The following is a 27982-nucleotide window of genomic DNA, read 5'->3' on the forward strand; positions in this document are numbered from 1 at the left end:
ATAAGTCAGAGTTTTTTGGGGGAATAGCCATTGATTCCTTTTTTTTTTTTTTTCTGAAACAGAGTCTCACTCTGTCCCTCAGGCTGGAGTGCAGTGGCGCAATCTCGGCTCACTGCAACCTCCGCCTCCCGGGTTCAAGCAATTCTCTTGTCTCAGCCTCCCAGGTAGCCAGGATTACAGGCACCCACCACCATGCCTAGCTAATTTTTGTATTTTTAGTAGAGACAGGGTTTTACCATGTTGGCCAGGCTAGTCTTGACTCCTGACCTCAAATTATCTGCCTGCCTTGGCCTCCCAAAATGATGGGACTAGAAGCATGAGCCACCGCACCTGGCTTTATTTAGATACATTTTATACGTATTAGATTATATTTTATATGTGTTCTTAATTTATGGTACACATTTTTTTCCTTGTGTTTCTTTAATATGCTTGACTTTTATTAATACTTTTTCAGCTCCCTGTATGATGGATTCAACCATAGTAAGAACAGTTCTAGTAACTAAAAGAGACTGGTTAATATTATTATTATTATTTTTTTGAGTCAGCATCTGGCTTTGTTGCTCAGGCTGGAGTACAGTGATGCAATCTTGGTTCACTGCAACCTTCACCTCCTGGGCTCAAGCCGTCCTCCCACCTCAGCCTCTCAAGTAGCTAGGACTATAGGCACACACCACCACACCTGGCTTATTTTTGTATTTTTTGTAGAGATGGGTTTTGTCAAGTTGCTCAGGCTGGTCTTGAACTCCTTAGCTCAGGCAATCCACCTGCCTTGGCCTCTCAATATTTTTTCTTTAAGTGCTGTGTTCTCGTTGTTTGCTGTTATCATGTTCTTTATAGTTGAAAAATAATTTCAGGTATTTGAGTAGTAACTTTTATTCTAATACTAGAACCCAGAGACTTTTAGTCCTGACAGTGCATACAATACATCAATTAAAATTGGATAGGGACTATTTCCTGTCAGTGCTCTTGCACATATGTGCCCTTGCTCATGCGCACCGACACTCTCACACACACACACAGTAAATGTGATATGTAAGTAGAATAAGTTTATTTGCAGACAGTCATGAAATGTATGTTCCATATATACAGACCATCCTAAGATAATGCATCACTTTTACAGTTGTGATTTAAAGGGAGCTGTTGAAGTGAGCATTGAAGAGCTGTCTGAACTCAGGGAAAAGATTAATTTCTTGTGAAATTAGTGAATAGGGCAGTAGGCTTAGGGGGAGCTTTCTAAAGGGTTAGCTAAGTCATGGTTTCTAATACTAACATAAGCTTTCTCAGTTTTACCTTATGTCTTGCCTGTTAAGGTCAGGGCTTGCTAGTCTACTTTTGGATGTGCCATTTCTTCTTCTGTTCTTATTTATGAGTCCCTTCCTTTTCCACGAATTTCTTTCCTTTTTCATTTTCATTTTTCTATTTTTGCCAGAACCCTAAAACCAGTAACCTTGTACTTAATCTTAGGCTTGGCCATGTTCAGATCAGTTTTAACCTACACAAATACTTTTTTGAGAAGAGTTCATTTTGATCATGTATAGCCAGCTGAGAAGAGTGTAGAATAACCATTCCCAGAGGTTTCCTGAAAATAAGGGAAATGAGGGGTTGTCTTGCTTAATTGTCACTTTTTTCTCAGGTGGTCAGAATGTGCACGTACTGGTTTTGGGAGCGAGAACAGCAGAGCTCAATTTGTGCTTGAAGTTAATGAGACAGGATGGTTGATGTGGAGCAGAAGTTCTAAGGAGCTGGTGTTTCTAGGGGAATGAGAATATAGTAATTGAATGTCATTATCAGTGCCAGGGGTTCATATAGTCCCAAGTATTAAAGAGAAGTCCAAACTTAATGCATTTAAAAATCTTATTTAATAATTATTGTAGCAAGTTTTTTTTTTTTTTACTGCCTTTCTTGGAAGGATTACATTATTTTAATTACATTATTTTCAGACATTACCCTCAAACATTAGAAACAGAAATCCAAAATGTTGAAACCAAGAACACCCAATTATTTCTGGTTTCTAGACAAGTGATTTCTGTAAACTATTTTTTAAAAAAATAATGATTTAATAATATTCACATGATACGGAATTTTAAAAGTATCTAGTAAGTTTAAAATAGAAGATAAAAGGTTATCTGTTCTTCATATCCTCCAGTCTTACTATTACCCAGAAGTAATCACTATTAGTAGTTTCTTATCTCCCTTAGAAAATGTGAAAGCCTATTCAAGGATAAATAATGTGGCTCTTTTTATATCACCATGTATAGTTATCTCATTCTCTTTGACATTTGCGTAGTATTCCCTTTGTATGATAATGTATTTAATCAGCTTTTGTCAGTGAATATTTGCTGCATTGAGCAAACTTGAGCTTGCATTTTGTACACCTATGTAAGTGTATCTTAAGGAATAATTTCTAAAAGTGTTTCAGAGGGTATATGCATTGAAAGTGTTGTTAGCTATTGTTACCAGAATGCCCTCCAAGAAGTTTGCATTAAATTCCTCGATGCTAATATCATGCTGGTAATAAAAATACCTAACACTGGTTGAGTGCTTACTCTGTGCTAGTAATGTTCTATTTTATGTGTATTCTCATTGAATCCTTCCAGTACTCATATGAGATGGATTCCATTATCGTCACACTCATATTACAGATGAAACATTTGGAGAATCAGTTTGGAATGATTTTTTAAAAACTATTTTCAGAATAGTTAAACTGAAATATTAATGGGACTTAACTTTATTGTCAAGAAATCTCAGCTCTTTCAAATAATTAACTTCCTTAGATTCTTAGGAGATAGGTTATTTCCTAGTCATATTTTGAGTGATTCAAATAAAGTGATTTGGCAAAAAGTCTTAGGTAATTCAAATGGTAGAACTAGAACTTGAACTCAGGCTTTCTGGATAGAGTTGTAATGTCTGAACTTTTAATTTGACTTATTTACTAAATGTTGATATGATTTGTATGGATGATTGGGTATTAGTCTGGAGCTTCTGGGACAACTTTTTCTTACAATGTGCATTTATTAATCCATTCTCACACTGCTAATAAAGACATACCTGAGACTGGGTAATTTATAAAGGAAAGGGGTTCCACATGGCTGGGGAGGCCTCACGGTTATGGCAGAAGGTGAATGAGGAGCAAAGTCACGTCTTACATGGCAGCAGGCAAGAGAGAGCTTGTGCAGGGGAACTCCCATTTATAAAACCATCAGATCTCATGAGACTTACTAACTACCATGAGAACATGGTATGTGGAAAATTGCCTACCTGAATTATGTCCATCTGGCCTCGTCCATGACACATGGGGATTATTACAAGTCAGGGTGAGATTTGGGTAGGGATACAGCCAGACCATATCATTCTGCCCCAGCCCCTCCCAAATCCCATGTCCTCACATTTCAAAACCAATCATGCCTTCCCAACAGTCCCCTGAAGTCTTAACTCATTTCAGTATTAACTCAGAAGTCCACAGTCCAAAGTCTCATCTGAGACAAGGCAAGTCCCTTCTGCCTATGAGCCTGTAAAATTAGAAGCAAGTTAGTTCCTAGATACAATGATGGTACAGGCATTGGGTAGTTATACCTGTTAACATTTAGTTCCACATAACTTATGCAAATTTCTGTAGCTGGCTTGAATTTCTCCCCCAGAAAATGGGTTTTTCTTTTTTATCACATTGTCAGGCTGCAAATTTTAATTTTGTGCTCTTCTTCCTCTGGAATGCTTTGCTCTTAGAAATTACTTCTGCCAGATACCCCAAATCATCTCTGTCAAGTTCAAGGTTCCACAGACCTCTAAGGCAGAGGCAAAATGCTGCCAGTCTCTTTGCATAGCAAGAGTGACCCATTTATTCCAGTTCCCAAGAAGTTCCTTGTCTTCATCTGAGGCTACCTCAGCCTGGACTTTATTGTCCGTATCACTATCAGCATTTTGGTCAAAACCATTCAACAAGTCTCTAGGAAGTTCCGAACTTTCCCATATCTTCCTATCTTCTTTGGAGCTCTCCAAACTTTTCCAAACTCTGCCAGTTACCCAGTTCCAAAGTTGCTTCCACATTTTCAGATATCTTTACAGCAGTGGTCCACTCTGTTAGTACCAATTTACTGTATTAGTTCATTCTTATGTTGCTAATAAAGACATACCCGAGACTGGGTAATTCGTTCTGATTATTTTTTTGAGACAGTCTTACTCTGTGGCCCAGGCTGGAGTGCAGTGGTATAATCTGGGCTCACTGTAACCTCCGCCTCTTGGGTTAAAGTGACTTTCCTGCCTCAGCCTCCCGAGTAGCTGGGATGACAGGCCTGCGCCACCACGCCTGGCTAATTTTTGTATTTTTAGTAGAGACTGGGTTTCACCATGATGGCTGGGCTGGTCTCGAACTCCTGGCCTCAAGAGATCCACTGCCCACCTCGGCCTCCCAAAAGACTGGAATTACAGGTGTGAGCCACCACACCCGACCAAGACTGTGTGATTTATAAAGGAAAGAGGTTTAATTGACTTACAGTTCCACATGGCGGGGCAGGCCTCACAATCATGGCAGAAGGTGAATGAGGAGCAAAGTCACATTTTACATGGCAGCAGGTGAGAGAGAGCTTGTGCAGGGGAACTCGCATTTATAAAATCATCAGATCTCATGAGACTTGTTCACTACCATGAGAACATGGTATGTGGGAAAATTGTCCCCAAGATTCAGTTTTCTCCACCTGGCCCCTTCTTGGCATGTGGGCATTATTACAGTTCAAGGTGAGATTTGGGTGGGGACACAGCCAAACCATATTGGTGCATCAATATTTATCGGCTATTGGGAAATAAACTGATGGAAGAATGTTCTACATTTTAAGTATTTTGTAATATCTTAAAACACTCCAAGACACAACAGTTGTATATAATTAACTGACTTTACATCATCAGTTTATTTGTGGTTCTTTTTGGTTTGGTTTTGTTTGCTTTTTGAGACAGAGCCTTGTCTGTTGCCCAGGTTGGAGTGCAGTGGCTCAATTACGACTTGCTGCAGCCTCAACCTCCCTGGGCTCAGGTGATGCTCCCACCTCAGCCTCCTTAGTAGCTGGGACAGCAGCAGGTGTGTGCAACCACACATGACTAATGTTGTTTTTTTTTTTTTTTCGTAGAGACAGGGTTTTGTCATGTTGCCCAGGCTGATCTCAAACTCCTGGGCTTAAGTGATCTGCCTGTCTCAGCCTCCCAAAGTGCTGGATTATAGGTGTGAGCCACTGCACATAACCAGTTTATTGGTTATAATCAACAGATTTCTGGAAAATATTCCCTTTTTGCTGTCCCATTAATTGGCTTTTAACTTTAACTCTTTATTTTTTATTATTTTAACTTTATTTCTATACATAACTTTCTTTATAGAAAGCCGAAGTGATATGTTACTTGGGCTATTAGCAAGCCTGTTGGACATTGAGTTTTTCCCAGTTGCCAGTGAGGCTGATAATTTATACATTCTGTTTTGTTCCTATAATATTTGTCAAGAACTTCAGATATTTAAAATAACCTAACAGAAGCTAGGTTTGAGAATGGGTGTTAATTTTAGTAATGTATTTCTAGGATCTATTCAGAGAATCTTACTGGAAGTAATTAACATTTAGTAGCACTAAAACCTTGGGTTTCCCAATTAATTGTGGATATGAGGACTTCCTGATACTTTATTAACTTTAAAATTAATAGGTATTATAGATTATATCTCCTTCAGTCTTGAAGGAAATGTAAATGTCAAATATGCTCCTAAATAAGAGAGCTTAAGTCAGTCCCATTTTACCACTGAGGAGAAAAAGAAGTTTTGTCTATCTTGCTTTGAAATACAAAGTTTTAAGGCTATTGTTAAAATAGTCATATGTCTTATTACCTTATTTACATATAAAATATTGAAAAAATTTTAATTTAGAATTAGTGATTATTACGCACCCTTCCTTAAAATAATTTTATCCACACAAGCATCATAGACATTGACGTCTTGGTAATTGCTAGAACCATTTTTTAAGTCATCACAATTTGTGAGAGCATAGGATCCTCATCTGCTTTGTGTGAGATATGGCACTTACTCCATGAGTGATGCATCACTAGAAACTTTGTCTCAAACTACAGATGTCATTTTACCTTATATTGGGCCTTAAAAAATTATCCAGTAGCTGTATATATATGTTTTCCATGTGTAGTCCATACTGTATAGACTTTTTAAGCTTTTTAAAAAGTTTGCTTAAAAAGATAACCCTTGGAATTGTAGAGTCCCAGGATCAGGAATTATATCTAAAGCTGTGAATACTTCTGTCCCTCTTTTTGAAAAATAGCATTGATTGTTTTTTTTTGGTTTTATGATTTTATTTGGGAACTTTTAGACATATACAAAAACAGAAATATGCAATGAACTCCCCCATATACTCATTATCTCGCTTCAGTTGTTGACATTCCACCATTCATATTTCATTTCTAACCCCTCTTTTTTTTTTCCTGGAGAGTTTCAGAACAATTGTAGATATCATTTTACTCATAGAGACTTCAACACACATGGTTTAATTCTATTTTATATATGGCATCGTTTCTGTAAACTGATAGTTAGGTCTAAAAGCTTGATTAGGTTCAAGTTTAGTCCCGGCAGTACTTTGTTGGTGATACTATGTGCTGTCTGTTGCGTCACATATTTAGCTTGATCAGAGGGTTCAGGTGTCATTCTGATCCTTCCATTATAAAGTTCCCCTTCACTGTTTTCTGTAATGTTTTTTAGCAGTTATTAATGGTCTTGCCGAGATTCATTATATTAAGGGTTGCAAAATACTGATTTTTTTTTTTTTTTTTTTTTTGAGATGGAGTTTCGCTTTTGTTGCCCAGGCTGGAGTGCAAAGATGTGATCTCAGCTCACTGCAACCTCTGTCCCCCGGGTTCAAGTGATTCCCCTGCCTCTACCTCCCGAGTAGCTGGGATTACAGGCTTATGCTACCATACTTGGCTAATTTTGTATTTTTAGTAGAGATGAGGTTTCTCCATGTTGGTCATGCTGGTCTCAAACTCCTAACCTCAGGTGATATGCGTGCCTCGGCCTCCCAAAGTTCTGGGATTACAGGCGTGAGCCACCACTCCCAGCCTTGATATTCTAATTCTATCACTTTGCTTAAGTTTATTATCTGAGATTCTTCTATTCGTTCATCAGCTAATTGGTTATTCTGAAATTCTGTTCATACAGGAAAGGCGAGATGAATGCTTGATTTTCTTCCTTCATTTACCACTTCTCAGAATGACTTGGTATTCTAGCAGCATCCAAAGAGGTGTTTTTGGTTTTCAGTATCATGAATGCATGAATTTTAGTATATTTGATGGATTTCAGTTTGTTGCAGTCTTTTTATATTTTTTAAAATGATTTCATCTTTGGCCATTGGGAACATCTTCAGACTGGGTCATTGTCCTTTTGATGCCATCCTAGTGGTCTTTGATGACTTCCCTACTCTCTGGTATGTCAGATTGGTGCAGATTAATCCATAGTTCCTGCCGCAGACCTAGAAACAGCTGTTCCTTTAAGAACTCCTGACTTTTTTTTTTTTTTTTGGAGACAGAGTCTTGTTCTTTCGCCAGACTGGAGTGCAGTGGTGTGATCTTGGCTCACTGCAACCTCCGCCTCCTGGGTTTAAGTGATTCCCCTGCCTCGGTCTCCTGGGTAGCTGGGACTACAGGCGCGCACCACCATACCTGGCTAACTTTTTGTATTTTAGTAGAGATGGGGTTTTACCGTGTTGGCCAGCATGGTCTCGATCTCCTGACCTCATGATCCGCCTGTCTCAGCCTCCTCAAGTGCTGGGATTACAGGTGTGAGCCACCGCACCTGGCCCGATTTTCTTTTATTGGGAGGTGATAGAGACTAAAGTCTGGGAATTAAGGTGTTTTTTGCTCTACTGGGTTGCCAATGCTTTTGGCTTTTTTGAATTTAACCTAATTTTTTTTTTTTTTTTTTTAAAGGGACAAGGTCTCACTCTGTCGCCTAGGCTGCAGAGCAGTGGTGCACTCATAGCTTTCTGCAGCCTTGACCTCCTGGGCTCGAGTGATCCTCCTTCCTCAGCCTTCTGAGTACTTGGGACAACAACACATGCTGTCTTGCTCCACTAATTTTTCAATTCTATTTTAATTTTATTTTTAGAGATGAGATCTTCTTACATTGCCCAGTGTGGTCTCAACTTCCTGGCCTCAACTTATCCTCCTATCTTAGCCTCCTCATTTGCTGGGATTACAGGTGTGGTTTGAACCACCATGCCTAGCACATTTTGACTGTTTTAACAAAACTAGGAATGTAAAGATTTAGAAAAAAATAAATCTTTAAGTGAATATTTCCACTATAAGTTTAGGATTAGGGTTTTTATGTAAGTTGTTGTTTTATATTTGTATTCTTATGCTGAAAACTCTGATTCTTAATAATATTAACCATTGCTTATTTGCTTTATCCTGTATATACCATAAATACATACACATAAGTGAACTAGTTTCAACATAAAAATTACTTTTAATGGCAAAACTGCCCTTGCTTTTTCACCAACCTAATATAGTAGTTCTAATTAATACAGTTTAAGTATTTTGTTTTGTATAGTGCCTTTTTGCCCTTGGCCAGTTTTCTGTGTGGTTGTGCCACCAATTTCACATGCATTTAGGTTCATTTATTTCAGGGTTGGCTTTTTTAAGGGTATTTTTAAAAAAATTTAATTTTGCTTTTTAAATTATGTAAAACATTTACCTGGCTTCAGAGGCAAAACTTTAAAACAAGATATACTCAGGTCTTTAGTTTTGGTTAATTCTTTCATTTTTTTTCCTTCAAAAATAAACTCAAAATATGACCCCCTTCTCTTACTCAAAAGTGTCTCTTGCTTTTTTCACTTAATATATACTATTGTTGGGGTATACAGAGATACTGTAGAGGAATGAAAGTATGTGTCTCTGTATGTGTCATTTCTTTTTATTCCTTTTGTTGTTAAGCTTCATCATACTGCCTTGGATGGTTGTACCAGTGTATTCAACCAGTCTCCTATTGATGAACAGTTTGCAGACTTTTTTTTTTTTTTTTTTAAATATAAATAGCATTGCAATAAACAGCTTTTTTTGACCCGGTGCGGTGGCTCCCACCTTTAATCCCAGAACTTTGGGAGGCCAAGGCAGGTGGATCATGAGGTCAGAAGTTCAAGACCAGTCTGACCAACATGGTGAAACTCCGTCTCTGCTAAAAATACAAAAGTTAGCCGGGCATAGTGGCTGCGCCTGTAATCTCAGCTACTCAGGAGGCTGAGGCAGGAGAATTGCTTGAACCCAGGAGGTGGAGGTTGCAGTGAACCGAGATCTAGAGATTGTGCCACTGCATTCCAGCCTGGGTGACAAGAGTGGGACTCCGTCTCAAAAAAAAAAAAAAAAAAAAAAATTCCTGCAATAAATAGCTTTTTGTATATGTCATTTCATATTTTTTTTGCCAGTGTGTCTTTGGGATAGAATTATAGAAGGCAGTTGTTGAATAAAGGACAAATGCATATGTTATTTTGTAAGATATGGCCACATTTTTCTCCATGGTGATTGTAACCATTTTGAATGCTCACCAGCAAGGATGCCTGTTTTCTCAAAAATCTTTCCAACAGAATATGTTGTCAGATTTTAGGGGGTTTTTGGTCCATCTGATAGCTGAGGAATAGTATGTCAGTACATTTTAAATTTGTATTTCTTTTATTTTTTAAAATGTGTAATGTGTATCTTTTCATATGTTTTAAAAACCTTAGGTCATTTGCATTTCTTTTCCTGTATTCAGTCTGTTCATATTTTTTTGTTTTTATTTTTTGCCTGTTTTGATATCAGGATGTTGGTCTTCATTCTTCTGTCCATTTTTAGAAGCTTTTTATATATTAGCTATATAAATCCTATATAATACACACATTTTTCACAAATTAATTAGTGGTGTCTTGACTTACATACTTTATATGCCAATTTTTTTTTCTTTTTTTCTTTTCTTGAGACAGGATCTCACTCTGTCACCCAGGTTGGAGTATAGCGTTGCTTTCTCGGCTCACTGCAACCTCAGCCTCCCACGCTTAAGCGATCCTCCCACCTCAGCCTGCTGAGTAGCTGGGACCACAAGTGCACACCCCCACGCCCGGCTAATTTTTGTATTTTTTTTGTAGGGACGGGATTTTGCCATATTGCCCAGGCTGGTCTTGAACTTCTGAGCTCAAGTGATCCAACTGCTCGACCTCCCAGGGTGCTGGGATTATAGGCGTGAGCCATCATGCCCGGCCGACATTTTTTTCCACAAGTCATATTTATCAACTTTTATTCTTACTGCTTCTGGATTTTGAGTCGTAATTAGGAATACTTTTTCCACTCCAAAGTTGTAGCAAAATTAGCCCATTTTCCCCCAGTCCTTGTACTTAATTCATTTTGAACATTTAGAGCATAGATCCATTTGGTGTTTATTCTTATGTATAATATGAAAAATGGACCCAATTTTTTTTTCATGTGACTATCCATTTGTCCCCAATCCGGTCATTAGCATCTTTTTCCTGTTGATTTGAAATATGCTACTTTTGTCACATGTTAAATTTTCCATATGCATTTGGGCCTTTTTATGGAGTTTTTACTCTGTCTTATTGCTCTGTCTGTCCATGTACAGGAAGAACACTCATTTAATTGTAGAATCTTTAATGTTTTCCTAGATATTGTTGCTTATTCTTCCAAGTGAACTTTATAATCAGTTGGTTTACATGGAGGTGATTGGGGGTTGGGAGGTCTAGGATGGTATTTTTATTGGGATTGCATTTGTAGATTATATTACAGAGAGTTGACATCCTCCTATTCCAGAATATGGAATGTTTTTTCATTTGTTGATGTCTAGTTTTGTATCTTGCAGAGAGTGTTTTATGTTTTTTAAAAATTATTGAGGTATACTTAACTACTATAAAATTCATTCATTTAAAGTGTACAATTTGGTAATTTTTTTTTTTTTTTTTGAGACAGGGTCTCACTTTGTTGCCCATGCTGTAGTGCCGTGGTGCGATATTCCACTCACTACAACCTCCACTTCCAGGGTTCAAGTGATTCTCCCACCTTAGCCTTCCAAGTAGCTGGGACTATATAGGTACATGCCACCACACCCAGCTAATTTTTGTATTATTTGGTAGAGACGGGGTTTCACCATGTTGGTCAGACTGGTCTTGAACTCCTGACCTCAGGTGATCTGCCTGCCTTGGCCTCCCAAAGTGCTGGGATTGCAGATGAAAGCCACCACACCCAGCCCAATTCAGTAATTTTTAAAAGTATATTTAGAGCTGTGCAGTAATGACCATAGTACAGTTTTAGAATATGTTTATCAATCCCAGAAGATCCCTCCTGCTTTCTTGCTGTCAGTCTCTGTTCCTGCTTTCATTCCTCTCAACCTCTAATTTGCTGTATCTATGGATTTGCCTTGTGTGGGCATTTCATATAAATGAAATCATATAATATATGGTCTTTACTGTCTGGCTTCTTTTACTTAGCATAATTTTTTTTTTTTTTTTTTTTGAGGCAGGTCTTGCTCTGTTGCCCAAGCTGGAGTGCAGTGGCGATCATAGCTCACTGCAAACTCTGCTTCTCAGACTCAAGCAATCCTCCCATCTCAGCCTCCCGAGTAGCTAGGACTACAGGTGCATGTCACCATGTCTGGCTAATTTTTGTATTTTTTTGTAGAGACAAGGTTTCTCCATGTTGTCCAGCCTGGTCTCCGACTCCTGGGTTCAAGCAATCCACCTGCCTTGGCCTCCCAAAGTGCTTGGATTACAGACATGAGCCACTGGGCCCAGCCTAAGTTAGCATAATTTTTTAAGGAGGTTAATCCATGTTGTAGCAGGTATCAGTAATTAGTTTTTATTTTATTAGTTATAGCATTCTGTTGTATAGATATACCACATTTTGTTTATCTAGTTGTCAGTGATGGCATGTTTTTTTGTTTGTTTTTTGTTTTTTGAGATGGAATCTCGTTCTGTCGCCCAGGCTGGAGTTCAGTGGTGTGATCTCAGCTCACTGCAACCTCCACCTCCCGGGTTCACATGATTCTCTGCCTCAGCCTCCTGAGTAACTGGGATTACAGGTGCATACCACCATGCCCAGCTATTTTTTTTTGTATTTTTAGAAGAGACGGGGTTTCACTATGTTGGCCAGACTTGTCTTGAACTCCTGACCTTATGATCTGCCCACCTTGCTCTCCCAAAGTGTTGGGATTACAGGCATGAGCCACTGCCCCTGGCTGGAATTGTTTAAGTGATTTATTCCCTGGCTGGGCTCTGGTCCTACTTGTGTTTCTGTACTGCCATTAGTCATGAAGATGAGATACACATGACATCTATAAGGCTAGTGAGCAGGCTCCTCTAGGTAGGTAGAAGTCAAGGGCGTTTTGAATTGTTTCCGGTATTTGCTATTGTGAAAATGCTGCAGTGAACATTTGGGTACAAATCTTTGTGTATATATATGTTTTCATTTCTGTTGGAAAGATACCAACAGAGGAGTCCCAAAGTGGAGTCAGTTGCTATAACTTCAGTAACTTTAATTGTGACTATAAAAGACAGGAGCAGTGGCAAAAGCATCTGGTAGCATGAAAATGCTTTTGATAGTAACTACACGCCCACATGTTTAGTAGGTATGGTAACATGATGTCATTTATGAAAAGAATGTGAGCTTTAGAATTGGAATTAGCTTTGAATTTTAAGTGTTGCTTATTGTTTGCTTGTAAGTCACTTAAACTTTCTAAGCTTCAGTTTCTTGATGGGGCTAGACATGCATAATACTATATATGGCACAAAGTTTGTGCTCACAGATTGGAAACTATCTTTTTTTTTTTTCTTTTTTTTGAGACAGAGTTTTGCTTTGCCGCCCAGGCTGGAGGGCAGTGGCGCAATCTTGGCTCACTGCAGCCTCCACTTCCCGAGTTCAAGCCTCAGCCTCACGAGTAGCTGGGATTAGAGGCACACGTCACCATGCCCAGCTCATTTTTGTATTATTAATAGAGATAGGGTTTTGCCATGTTGGCCAGACTGGTCTCAAACTCCTGACCTCAGGTGATCCACCTGCCTCGGCCTCCTAAAGTGCTCGGATTACAGGCATGAGCCACCACGCCTGGCCATGGAAACTCTTCTTACTGTTAGCATCATTCCAGTCTTAAGGCACAGAGGGACTAAGGTGATCAGTGAGTATAGTGGCTAACATTGCTTATTGCTGATGCCAAGAGAATCTGTGCTCTCTTACCAGGAAATAGAAATGGACTTTGAGGAGTTCATAAAGAACTCTCGCAGAGAAACCGTTGTTTTTGTTATCGTTGTGATACTACTCATATTCTTTCTAGTCTGGTAGCCAGAGAAATATGTTATTTTTCTCATGATGTTTTAAAAGCTATAAACAACCTAATCTTAAAAAATAAACAATTCAAAGAAAATCACCCACAGTCCTACCACTATCTTAGCTATACTCGTTTTTTGTCCTTTAGTATTTCTAAATGTAAAAGATAAAATGAGAATAAAATTGACCCAGTAAGAAATGACTTATTCTCCTGATTTTCTTTTAAGCTGTGCTATTTAATAAGATTAACTTCATAATTTTAGAAATGTTTCCCTTTTTAAAATTTTGGTTTAAATAACTGTTATCCTAGAAAACACTAGATTGTAGATGCCAAAATGTTGCCTGTTGTGAATATGCTTTAGTTATATAATTTTTATGTATTATGTTCAAATTATGCATAAAGTCCTTTTTAGAAAAATAATGATGTTAAAGCAATAGAATAAGGGTGCTTCAGCAAGCTATTTATATACTTTTAGTTACATAATCTCTGTATTCATAAAAAGTTATATAAATTGAATTTTCATGGATTAGCAAAGCTAGCTTTGTATCATTTATCATTGAGGTTTCAAAATGTTACATAAGCCATGTGAAACGTGTTCAATAATGTTAGCTTATTTTTTACAGTTTTTTTTATTTTTATTTTTATTTTTTTTATTTTTTTGAGACGGAGTTTTTGGTCTTGTCACCCAGGCTGGAGTGCAGTGGCGCGATCTTGGCTCACTGCAACCTCCGCCTCCCAGGTTCAAGTGATTCTCCTGCCTCAGCCTCAGAATAGCCGGGACTATAGGTGTCTGCCACTACACCTGGCTAATTTTTGTATTTTTAGTAGAGACGGGGTTTCACCATGTTGGCCAGGCTGGTCTCGATCTCCTGACCTTGTGATCCTCCCACCTCGGCCTCCCAAAGTGCTAGGATTACAGGCGTCAGCCACTGTGCCCGGCCTTAGTTTTTCCTGTTTTTTAAAACAGGTTTTGAAAGAAATTTTGTATACAGATAAGTAGAGAAAAATCATAAATAAAGTTGATATGTAGATATAACTTTTCTCCATGTAGAACTGGTAATGCCCAGTTTATGGGTTGAAATAAGAAAAGTTTTTTTAAAATCATGACTTTTTGTTGATACATAATGCTTTTAGTTTTAAATATACTTTTACCACCATTACTTAATTCCATATTTAATAATTTGAGTTAATTAACAACAAGTAACATCTGCAAAGTCAATGGTTAGCTGGATTAATATCTCAAGGTTCCCTTTGTACTTCTACCTTAAGCTGCATTGTGCTCATGATTATGAAGCAAGAGTTGGAAAATAATTTGGAAATTCAATCTACAATATTATTTTAAATAGCCACTTGGGTGCTACTGTTTTTTTTTTTTTTTTCTGCCCATAAGATATATTTGTGCTGTTAAAAATGCATTTTACTTCAGTCTGTGTGTATAATCTTTAGGACTTGAAAAACCACTTCAAACATTTTCACATCTTGTAACTTCTAATAAATGTTATGTTTTCTATCTAATTGATAATAACATTTTGCAAATATTCCAGAGTATAAATACAATATTATTAAGTAATTTTAAAAAAGTTTCTCCAAATCAGATAATCTTTCATTATCTCCCTTATTTACCAGTGTCTGCTGGTATTTTCTGCTTTTTTTCCCCCCCCTTTATTTTTTTGAGACAGGATTTCATTCTGTTGCCCAGGCTGGAGTGCAGTGGCGCCATCAGGGGTTCTTGCAGCCTCAGCCTCCAGGGCTCAGGTGATCCTCTCACGTCAGCCTTCTGGTGGGTAGCTGGCACTACAGGCACATGCCACCACACCTGGCTAATTGTTTATTTTTTGTAGAAATGGGGTTTCGCCATGTTACCCAAACTGCTCTTGCACTCCTGGGCTCAAGCGATCTGCCCACCTCAGCCTACCAGATTGTTGTGATTACAGGCGTCAGCCTCTGCACCTGGCCTGTTCTGTTCTTTGGAGTATTGTATATCCATATGCAGAAAAGATAAATTTAGACCTTTTACCTATTGTCTGACACAGAAATTAACAAAGTAGATCATAGACCTAATGTAAGAACTAAATGATAAAACTTCTAGAAGGAGGCATAGGAGAAAATCTCAGTTACCTTGGGTTGGACAGAGGTTTCTTAAATATGTCACCAAAATCACAATCCATAAAAGAAGTTGCCAATTTGAACACCAAAATTAGAGACTTTTGTGCTTCAAAAGATGCTATTAAGGAAATGAAAAGGCATGTTACAGACTGTGAAAAAATATTTGCAAATAGTATATCTGAGAAAAGGCGTGAATTCAGGATATATAAGGAACTCTTTATTATTATTATTATTATTATTATTATTATTATTATTTTGAGACACAGGGTCTCACTGTGTCGTCCAGGCTGGAGTACAATGGCACAATCTTGGCTCACTGCAGACTCAGCGCCCCGGTTTCAAGTGATCTTCCCACCTCAGCCTCCGGAGTAGCTTTTGTGGAGACAAGGTTTCGCCATGTTGCCCAGGCTGGTTTTGAACTCCTAGGCTCAAGCAATCCACTGCCTTAGCCTGTCGAAATGCTGGGATTACAGGCATGAGCCATGGTGCCTGGCTAGGAATTCTTATAATTCAACAATGAGACCAAGAACTCAGATTAAACATGGACAAAAGAATAGACATTTCACCAAAGTAGCTAATAAAATTAGACTTGGCATGGTGGCTCACATCTATAATCCTAGCACTTTGGGAGTCCAAGGTAGGAAGATTGCTTGAGCTCAGGAATTCGAGACCAGCCTGAGCAACATAGTGAGACCTCATTTGTATGAAAAATTTAAAAATTAGCTGGGCATGGTGGCATGTACCTGTAGTCCCAGCTGCTGGGGTGGCTAAGGTGGGAGGATTGCTTGAGCTCAGGAGGTCAAGGCTGCAGTGAGCTATGATCATGCCACTGCACTCCAGCGTGGGCGTTGGACCAAGACACTTTCTCAAACAAAAACAAAAACCAAAGTAACTAATAATCACATGAAAAAATGCTCAGCACCATTAGTTATTTTACGTTGTTTTTTGTTTTTTGTTTTTTTAATTATTATTATGTTTTGAGACAAGGTCTGGCTCTGTTGCCCAGGCTGGAGTGCGGTGGTGCCTTCTCGGCTCACTGCAGCCTCTGTCTCCCAGGCTCAAGCTGTCTTCCTACCTCAGTCTCCTGAGTATCTGGGACTACAGGCTACCATGCCCAGGAAATTTTTGTATTTTTTGTAGAGACAGGGTTTCACCATGTTACTCAGGCTGGATTGAACTCCTTTGCTCTAGCAATCTGCCTGCCTCGGTCTCCCAAAGTGTTGGGATTATAGGCGTGAGCGCTTGTACTCAGCCTTCTTATTTTAGAAATGGTTATTAAAACCACAATGAGATACCACTGTATAGCCACTGGAACAAGTTTAATGAAAAAGAGACAATAATAGGTATTGGTGAGGATGTGGAGAACCTAAAACCTTCATTTCCGTACTGGGAATGTAAAATTGTAGAGCCACAGGGAAACAATTTGGCAGTTCCTTAAAAAGTTAAACAAACTTACCATAGAACCTAGAAATTACATTCCTAAGTATTTGCCTAAGAGAAATGAAAGCACATGTTTGTACAAAGACTTATACATGAATGTTCATAGCTGCTTTATTTGTAATATGCAAAAACTGAGAAAAACCCAAATGTCCATCAGTGGATGAATGGATAAACGAAGTGTGTTATATCCATATGATTGGATACTACTCTGCAATAAAAAAAGAACAAATATTGATATAACAAATGAATATATTTCAAGATAAATATGCTGAGTGAAAGGAGCCAAATGTGTATGTAATGTGTGACTCTACTTAACATAAAACTTGACAAAATACAAACTAATTCGTAATGACAGAGAGCAGATCAGTTGTTGCAGGGGTATTGAAGTTGATATAGGGGATGATGATTGACTGAAACAGGACATGCAAGCTCTTTGGGGGTTATTGGAAATGTTCTTAAACTGGATTGTGGTGATGATTACACTCCATAAATTTACTAAAATTAGCAAAATGTACACTTAAAGTGGGTGAATTTTTTTACACTCATTATGGGAAAATTCTTAATTATAGACATTATTTGTAAACTGTTGGCTTACATTTGTATTGACAGGTGATAGTAATGAAGAAGCCATTCAATAACAGGTTTGTAAAAAACACAGCAAGAGAAGAAATGGAGTATTACTTTTTTAAAAACCATTTTAGGCCGGGCAGGGTGGCTCAAGCCTGTAATCCCAGCACTTTGGGAGGCTGAGACGGGCGGATCACGAGGTCAGGAGATCAAGACCATCCTGGCTAACACGGTGAAACCCCGTCTCTACTAAAAAATACAAAAAACTAGCCGGGCGAGGTGGCGGGCGCCTGTAGTCCCAGCTACTCGGGAGGCTGAGGCAGGAGACTGGTGTAAACCCGGGAGGCGGAGCTTGCAGTGAGCTGAGATCCACTGCACTCCAGCCTGGGCGACAGAGCAAGACTCCATCTCAAAAAAAAAAAAAAAAACAAAAAAAAACCCAAATCATTTTAACCATTTTTAAGCATACAGTTTAGTAGTGTTAAGTATATTCACATTGGGACCAGATGCAGTGGCTCATACTTGTAATCCCAGCACTTTGGGGGACCGAGGTGGGAGGAGGATTGCTTTAGCCCAGGAGTTTGAGACCAGCCTAAGAAATGTACTAAGACACTATCTCTTAAAAGACTAAAAAAAAAAAAAAAAAAAAAAAAAAAGCTGGGTGCGGTGGTGTGCACCTGTAGTCCCAGCTACTCAGGAGGCTGACTTAGGAGGATATCTGGAGCCCAGGAGATGGAGGGCAATGAGCGTGATTGTTCCTCTAAACTCTAGCCTAACCCTGTCTCCAAAAAAAAAAAAGTGTATTTACATTTGTTGTGAAACATCTCCAGGACTTTTTCATCTTACAAAACTGGAACTCTATAGCCATTATACAACTTCTCTTTCTCCTCCCTCTGACCCTGGTTACCACCACTCTACTGTCTGTTTCTACAAATTTGACTACTTTAGATACTTCACATAACCGGAATCACAGTTTTTGTCTTTTTGTGACTGGCTTATTTCACTTAGCATAATGCTCTCAGGTTTTATTTTGTTTTGTTTATAGTCCAGGTGTCTTTGATTTTTTTTTTTTTTTTTTGGCCACCTAGTATGCCATGAATTTACAGGTTATAGGTTCCAGCAGTTCAGGCTGCTGTCTATTGGTTCTCACAAAGTGTGCTTTTCTGGGTGGAGAATGCTGGTGCGGCAGTTGTACCTAGGTACCTTTCTCTTTGGCTTCCTTCTTTTTCTGATCTTTTTCCTTCATGTGTTTTGGGAAACCATCTCAGCTGTCGTGCTTTAGATGCTCATTATGTACATTAATTCTTTGGGCAAGAATTTTGTTTGTTACAGCAATGCCAACAGCATGCTGGGTGACATTGTAACTTCCAGTTTTGCCATGGTAAGATTTATGGGGCATTCCTTTTTGAACAGTAGCCATTTTCTTTTTCTTTCTTTTTTTTTTTTTTCCGAGATGGGGTCTCGCTCTGTCACCCAGGCTGGAGTGCAGTGGTGCGATCTCGGCTCACTGAAACATCCACCTCCCAGGTGCAAGTGATTCTCCTGCCTCCTGAGTAGCTGGGATTACAGGCACATGCCAGCATGCCCGGCTAATTTTTGTACTTTTAGTAGAGACGAGGTTTCACTATGTTGGTCAGGCTGGTCTCAAACACCTGATCTCGTGATCCGCCCACCTCAGCCTCCCAAAGTGCTGGGATTACAGGCGTAAGCCACCACAACCGGCCAACAGTAGCCATTTTCTTTTCTTTTTTTTCTGGAGATGAATTCTCACTCTGTCGCCCAGGCTGGAGTGCATTGGTGTGATCTCGGCTCAACCTCCGAGATTGGTGCAACCTCTGCCTCCTGGGTTCCAGTGATTTTCCTTCTTCAGTCTCCTGAGTAGCTGGGATTACAGGCGAGCGCCAAATCCCAGCTAATTTTTGTATGAACAGTAGCCATTTTCTTGATGTCTACAGCATCGCTTTTCTTGTGGATTCCTATGCCTGTGGCCAAAGGAACAACTCCATATTTTCTAAAAGCCCTAGAGAACATATTGCAGGTGCCTCTTCTCTTTTCCTTTGTGTTTGTCATCTTGGTGAATTATTGGAAGATAGTGGTTTCTGGCAAAAGGCCAGATTAAATGGTTGAATTTCAAAGTATGTAAGTTATACCTCAAAAATACTATTTTAAAAAGTAGACTTACCCTGATAGTAGACTCTATATCAAAGGGGTTGAATTGTTTCAAAATGGACCCTAAAATATGCATAATATTTAAGAGAAGTATCAAAAAATATTTTAACTGCAGTATTGAGGTATGATTAGTATACTAAAAGCTTGAAGGTAGTTAGTATATATAACTTGATGTGTTTGGAGAGCGGTATAACACCTGTAAAACCATCATTACAATCAATGCCATGGATTTATATCCATTGCCTCCAAAAATTTCTTCCTGTCCTTACCTTTATTTCCTTTTTTGGTTGAAACACTTAACATGATATACCCTTTTAGCAAATTTTTAAACATACAATACATTATTGTTAATCATAGACCCTATGTTGTGCAGTAAACTTCCAGAATGTATTTCTTTTGCATAACTGAAAATTCGAGGAGATATCAAAAATTAATGGGGTAAAAGAAAATATTTTTCAATAAATGTTTTGGTGATAGCTAGTTAGCTGTGGAGAGACAGAGCAGGATTCTATTTATATAATCTTACCTAATGTCATAACAAAAATCAGTTCTAGATAACAGTAATATAAGGAATATTAAACAAAGACTTGGACCAAGTCTAATTTAATATGTATCCATCTTGTAAATAAGGATGCACTTTCCAAGCTTAGAATGATTTAGAAAAGAACACACATTTAAAAATGACAAATTTTGGCTGGGTGCAGTAGGTCACGCCTATAATCCCAGCACTTTGGGAGCCTGAGTGGGATGGATCACTTGAGGTTAGAAGTTCAAGACAAGCCTGGGCAACATGGTGAAACCCCATCGGTACTAAAAAATTAGCCTGGTGTGGTGATGCATGCCTGTAGTCCCAGCTACTTGGGATGCTGAGGCATGAGAATCACTTGAACCCAGAGGGCAGAGGAGGTTGCAGTAAGCCGAGATCATGCCACTGCACTCCAGCCTGGGCGACAGAGTGAAAGACTGTCTCAGTCAATCAATCAATCAATCAATAACAAATTTCATAACATAAAACTCAAAAGCTACTGTGTGTTTTTTTAAAATAATATATCACCTAAATGAAAACAACCTTGGAAAAAACATACAAAGCTACTGTAATAACTTTTTCTGTGATATTGAAGGGTTAATATCTTATATAATGATATATACAAGATCTATAATATACTACAGATATTACAGGATAAATATCTATGTAAGATCTTACAAATTCATGTAGAAACCACTGAACATTTGTAATGAATACACCAAATCCATAGAAGAGAAAGTAAACATGCAAAGGAGTATAGATTAAAACAGTGATTACCATTTTCATTATGTGTGTTTTTCGCTCCTTGTGTATTTTTTTAAAAAAACTTTTTGACAGATAAGGTTTTTAGTTTTGCAATGAATTTCATAGTCTTCAAAGTCAGAATAAAGATTTCTGCCTAACAATTAGCTGACAGGAAGATACCTTTAAATGTTTTTTTCTTTTTGTTTCCAGGAAGTATTGATGAAGATGTTGTGGTGATAGAAGCTTCCTCCACTCCCCAGGTTACTGCCAATGAAGAAATTAATGTTACCTCAACTGATAGTGAAGTGGAGATTGTAACAGTTGGAGAAGGCTATCGGTGAGATTTTAATTCTTAATTAAATCTTTGAAATTTTAAATATAAATATTAAACCTATTTGTGCTGCAGATATTTGCATTATTTTTATTTATTTTTTTGAGACCCAGTTTGAGTATGCATATATCAGGTTAATGGATTTTTTTTTTTTTTTTTGTAAGAGACAGAATATTGCTATGTTACCCAGGCTGGACTTGAGCCCCTTGGCTCCAGTGATTCTCTTGTCTCATTCTCCATAGTACTGGGACTGTAGGCACATGCCACCAAGCCCATCTAGATTTGTGGTTTTCAAAGCAGGCTGCGTTAAACTCACCTGGAGAGATAATAAAATAAAGCTATATTGTTGCCTAGACTCTTTCCCAGATTTGAACTAGAATTTTAGAGGTTAGTCTTTTTAAAAGCACCCCAAGTATCCAATGAGAGTTAAGAGTTAATGCTCTGAATAAACAATAATTTTACTTAGTTTTATAAAATTGTATTTTATTTATTTATTTATTTATTTATTTATTTATTTATTTATTTTGAGACGGAGTCTCGCTCTGTCGCCCAGGCTGGAGTGCATTGGCCAGATCTCAGCTCACTGCAAGTTCCGCCTCCCGGGCTTATGCCATTCTCCTGACTCAGCCTCCCGAGTAGCTGGGACTACAAGCGCCCGCCACCTCGCCTGGCTAATTTTTTGTATTTTTTAGTAGAGACGGAGTTTCACCGTGTTAGCCAGGATGGTCTCGATCTCCTGACCTTGTGATCCGCCCGCCTCAGCCTCCCAAAGTGCTGGGATTACAGGCTTGAGCCACCGCGCCCGGCCAAATTGTATTTTTTAAATGATGTGGAGAATTGATCTGCTTTGAAATTTAGATGTGAATAGTATGTAAATATTTGGGATGGTATTAAAATTAAAAATGAAAAAAATATTAAGGGGTATTGATGTTGAAATAGCCCTTTTGGTTAGAATCTACTTGTTTCAATATGTTACTCATTGATACTAGTGAAACTTGTGCTGTTACTGTGTTAGGGCACCCTAATTCAAAACATATTGTTTGACTCTTTGTCCTTCACTTAGTAATTTTATCTATGCTCTGAACTAACACATCAATGAAACATCCTCATGTGTTTTTATAAATAACTGGAAAAGACGTTGCCTTATTGCAGAATCACTTTACTGTCCCTGTGAAATATCAACTTCTATCACTTTGACTTTCCCTGTGAAATATCAGCTCCTAACACAGCATTCATCTTATACTTTAGATGATTATAAGTATTCGTAATAATAGCAATAAAGAGTTGCTTTGTTACATTTGATACACCAAACTAATAAACAGATGAATATTAATTTTTGTGTTGGAACGAATTTAGAAGTGCATTAGTTTGTTGCATGTTAATATGTTACTGATTTTAAAAGTATATATTCATATTTCTGACATCTGTTACAAACACTTAGAACATGCTTTTCCACTTGCCATTTTAGCATCGAAGTGCTACTTCTAAAGGCATGGAAGTGAGCATTCTATAACATATCCTTGTTTGTTTTAATTTTATATGATTTTCCCCAACTCTGAGTAAAACCGAGAATCAGTGTTATGTACCACACCTATCCTGTGACTGTGCATAGTGCTTGGTACAACATTGACTCAATTTTTATGAGCTGTAAGGACTACTGAAATTATGGACATATTTTTCATTGTAGGACTAGAGGTCTTGTTTTGGACATGGTTGATGTCAAGCAGATGCATTTACCTGAGTAATAGACAATGATCTTGAAAAAGACCCACAGTGTACATGACCCATTCTTATATTTCCTTAATTGTTATCTGAGATATTAACTTTGTTATTGTTTAGCTGGCTTTTGGCCCTTTCGTTTATTTTACTTATTTATTTATTTTTTTGGGATGGAGTCTCCCTGTGTCACCCAGGCTGGAGGGCAGTGGCGCCATCTTGGCTCACCGCAGCCTCCGTCTCCCAGGTTCAAGCAATTCTCCTGCCTCAGCCTCGTGAGTAGCTGGGATTACAGGCATGAGCCACCACGCCTGGCTAATTTTTTTTTGTATTTTTAGTAGAGACGGGGTTTCACCATATTGGCCAGGCTGGTCTCGAACTCCTGACCTTGTGATCTGCCCACCTCGGCCTCCCAAAGTGCTGGGATTACAGGCATGAGCCACCTATGCTCAGCCTGGCTCTTTCATGTAAGAGAGTATTTCTGTGTTTTAGAGTTTTGTGTCAGGATTTGACAGTTGTTACTAATCATAGTGGCCACTAATACCTCCTTGAGATTTCCTCATACATTCAGTTTTTTTGCAGTTGTTCCATCTAGTAGAATATGATGGCTATCACAGAAGTACTGCAAAGTGGACCTATAATTTCCTTCAGCTATTAAGAGCTTCCCAGAGATAATAGACTACTCAGTCTCATCATAGACTTTTGGTTTTTCAAGAATTTTAAATGGTAATATCTGTCCTCAGATAAAACCATTTTATCCCATGACATTTGTTTACTATCATGGCTCAAGCTATACCACAACTGTTTCTGATATGTGCTATCCTGTTTTGACAGTGGCTCCGTAATTAACCTTTATACTCCTTCTTAAGAATTTTATTTTAGAATTTGAACTTTTTAAACTCTAGGTTCTATAATCGTTGAAGTTCAAGTTGGGCTGTAAATGTTGAGGCCATTTTCAACCCACTTTGACCTTTGGAGTTCTCTTCTGAATGGTTAAGCTCCCACCCCTGATGACCTTTTATATTGCAGATATTTTCCATAAATGCTGACAATAAGCTTATAAGCAGTTTTATATTAGTTTGAGCAGGAGAAAGCCCTTGTGTTTTATTGACCTCACCTTTCTAAAAGAGTTATTTTTTTCTCCTGGAGACTTAGGACTGCATATTCTACATATTATCCCTGTATATCCTCAGTCCAAATCTTTAGTAGTTGAGTCCTTAAAAGTATATACACCTGTAAGTAAATTTAGACCAGTGTAATGCCACACACATACTTAAATGAAGTTAGATGTGTAGGGTTCGCAGTCACATGTTTTAAAAGCATAAAGTAGCTCACGCAAATGATATTTCTTGTGGCTACCAAACTAATAAACTAATCAGAATATCCTTACATCTACACATCAGGAAATCTCCCTGGTGCTTGTTTATTATTATTATTATTTTGTTTTCTTTTATGGCAATACTAGAAGCTTAGCTTGGTTTAGGACTCCTAAAGCAATGTTTTGCAAATCTGTCCTGAGCTAAACATACAAGACCTTGTGGATATTATTAAATGTGTAGGATGTTATTTTTATTCCGTTACCTATGGTGAATAATTTTAACTGTTAACAGAAAATGTAAACAGTTTATTATAACCTGGGTAAATACCCAAAGTAACCGTGGAAGAGAGAGTAGCATTCTTGAAACAGAATCCTGTATTTTACACTAATGATTGGTACAACATAGCATTTCTTATATTCTTAGGTCAATTAGTCGGTGATTCATTCAGCAAAGTTTACTGAGTGCCAGACATTGTGCTAGTCATGATTTTTACTTCTATTACGATTATTTCTTTGGAGAAATTTTGTATGAAAAATGTAACATTTAGTAAGAAAGGCTTATGGGTTTTTGTGGTGACTAATAATTCTTTATTTATATTTACTAACTTAATATTGATGTCATTTAAGGTCTCGTTCAACCCTTGGACACTCCAGATCTCACTGGAGCCAGGGTTCAAGTTCTCATGCAAGTCGGCCACAGGAGCCACGGAACCGCAGTAGGATTTCTACTGTTATACAGCCCTTGAGGCAGAATGCAGCAGAAGTTGTGGACCTTACCGTTGATGAAGATGGTAAATTGAAGTAGTAACAGTAGAAAATTATAAAAGGAGTTTGATAAAAGGAAATCTTTTAATATGCTAGAAACCCCTTCTGCTTACTGGTAATGTATTATTAAACTACAGGGAAATTGTCAGATTTTTAAATCTCAAGTTTTTAATTGATATAATATCCTACGCTTGTAAATTTACATAAAATTCTTTGTGGTTATTGTTTCAATACTTGCTAGCTATTTTCTCAGGAAAAAATATTTTTACGAATGGTAGTTTGAGGTTAGCTCAAACTAGTTTAGTTTGATTTGTAATATGATTGTCTTTAACTTGCCATGAAAAAGTAGAAGCAGCACTTTTTAAATATAAACACAAAAGCAATATAACTGAATTTTAAATGACTAATACTGGCTATTTGAAATGTCTAATTTTACTTTTAAAAGTTATGTTATCCTTCAATATTATTGATACCTTTTTGTGCTGCTCATTTTTTGTATTGTATTTTGGCTTACAGCTGTACCCAAGTAACTGAGGAAACAAAACCAGAGTTGGAATACAGACGTTAGGAAAAGTGGTGGGATTTATGAATATATGAATGAATACATATGCGAATTTGCCCGCATATTAAGAATCATCTTGAGGTATTATTAGTTATATCTTAGGAAATGGTCAATCATAATTTCCCAAAAGGAAAACGATAAGCCATATATGAGTTTGTTAGGTTTGGGAGTTAGCTATAAATTGGGCAAAGAATATATCAGGTAGGTCGAAAGAGTTGGAGGCTGTATGCAATCAGCTCTTCTATGGGCTATTTGCAGTTTTGGTGGTCTTAACTTTCAGAGTATCAGTACTCAGTTGTTTATGAAGAGATAAACAACTGTTTGCCTTTCATTCAACAGTCTCTTTGTTTTTGTTTTGAAACACCATAAATTATCTGTAAGACAGTGGTTAATGTAATAGGGATTAATTAATGATGAGAGTTAATTAAATATAGGGTGACTATTTTGGAAACTTTCTGTTTGTGTTCCAATGTGACACCTGCTAGCCGGTAAGTAGGAGAAGGTGATAGAGTAGCCTTTTCCACATTACAGTAAGTTCAACCAGAATTTACACTTTGCTGGGTTAAAAGTATTCCAGTGATCAGTAGATGCTCCCTTTCCCCCACTAGTTTTTCTCAGTGGAAGGCTTCTCTCTTATTAAAAATAAATCCAAAACTAAGTACATCAGACCAGTGGTTCTCAAATAGGGGCAGTTTTCTCCCCCAAGTGATATTTGGCAATGTCTGCAGACATTTTTGGTTTTCACAGTTAGGGGAGGATGCTACTGACATCTGATGGATAGAGACCATGGTTGTCGCTAAACATTGTACAGTTCACAGTGCACATCTCCTCGCCAACGAACAAAATATTGTCTAGCCCAAAATGTTAGTATTGCCAAGGTTGAGAAACACTAGTTAAACTATTTACAAATAAACAGAAGTTCTTTTCCCCCTTTTTTATGTACAAGCAATTTGCATATACATTTGGACACACCCTCATTCAAAGTGTCCCATATAGACTCACAGTTACTATTTGTCCCTAAGGAATTAGCTTACCATACCGTATTGTATAGAAAGTCAACCCTCTCATTCCATAGCACATTAAGAGACTCCCTTATTTTCAGGTTTAATTGTTGTGACTATGCTTTGGATGGATTTATTCCCATTGTTCTCAATTTTAAGCAACCATTTTAAACTTAGTTCTTTGAAACTTACTTGTAAGTTGAAGTCTACCTGAAATTTCTTTTACTTTCTGATGGAAAAATGTTAATTTTTATTAGAAAGCACTGGTGAATATTAATATTTACAAAATTTTCTTTGGAAAACATATAAAAGGCATGGAAAGAAGATTAAAACAGGTATTAGAAATCATAGCTAATGTTAAGTGATTGCTGTCTGTAAAGCATCATACAAAGTATGTGATCTCAGTTCATCCTAATGACAGTTCTATTAAGAAATTCTGATACTTTCCCAGTTCTACAGATGAGGAAATGGAGAATGGTTAAGTAACTTATTTATATTCATACTATCAGTGGTGAAATCAGTATTGCTATCCAGGCAGTCTTACCCTAGAATCCATATTGTGCCAGACACATTATGGTTTGTAACACTATTCCGACAGCTTGTGATCATGTGTGTGTGCATAGCAAGGAACTTTTACTTTCCTTTTACTCTTCTTTGTTATAGATCAGACAACTTATTTAGAAGCTACCTGAAAAACTATTAAATTACCTAAATTATTGAAATATGCATATCAGTGTTGAATTTTTAAAAATGTAGCCATATTTTGTTAACATGTCAGTTTGATATTGCAGTTTAGCTTTATGAAAGCTTTCTTTACCGTATGTTATTAGAGAGCTTGTATTTTTAAAGTTTTGTTATTTAATAATTATAAACACATTAGCTTAGATTAAAATATAACCCTTTATCTAATTTGTTTTGAAATGCTAAGTTGACGTTTTGTATTTTGTAGAACCTACTGTAGTACCAACCACTTCTGCAAGAATGGAATCACAAGCTACTAGCGCTTCCATTAACAATTCAAATCCATCTACCTCTGAGCAGGCCTCTGATACTGCTTCAGCTGTCACCAGTAGCCAACCTTCCACAGTGTCAGAGACTTCAGCTACTCTTACAAGCAATAGTACCACTGGCACTTCTATAGGAGGTATGTAAAAAAAGTGGGGGAGGGGAGACTTTTTGTCATTACTTTTGTTAGGGAAAATATTATTGTTTTTAAGTCTAAGATTTTAGCTATGTTAATAAGCGGGTATTCTTATGTTATAGTAAACTTCGTATGTTATCAAGGTAGTCTTTACTATAATTAGGCTGATTTCATATTTGAGTTTGTATGCTATATGTGACCAGAGTATTATACCTCAAATAAGAGAGCTTGGGGAGAAGTAAGTGGCTGACACCAAAAGCATGAGCAACAAA

General features: G+C 37.6%; 1 protein-coding gene across 16 annotated transcripts in view; it reads left to right on the forward strand.

Moving 5' to 3' along the window:
• Positions 1-27982, forward strand: part of RNF111 (ring finger protein 111) — a 111901-nt gene that overhangs the window by 46131 nt on the left and 37788 nt on the right. For all 16 annotated transcript variants that reach the window (XM_015142381.3, XM_001098035.5, XM_015142384.3 and 13 more), the window contains exons 3-5: positions 21087-21213; positions 24869-25032; positions 27519-27713. In XM_015142381.3, the coding sequence (XP_014997867.1) occupies positions 21087-21213; positions 24869-25032; positions 27519-27713 (486 nt within the window). The remainder of the gene's footprint in view (positions 1-21086; positions 21214-24868; positions 25033-27518; positions 27714-27982) is intronic.

The sequence above is a fragment of the Macaca mulatta genome, chromosome 7 (genome assembly GCF_049350105.2).
Source record: "Macaca mulatta isolate MMU2019108-1 chromosome 7, T2T-MMU8v2.0, whole genome shotgun sequence".
In the NCBI taxonomy this organism is placed as follows: Eukaryota; Metazoa; Chordata; class Mammalia; order Primates; family Cercopithecidae; genus Macaca; species Macaca mulatta.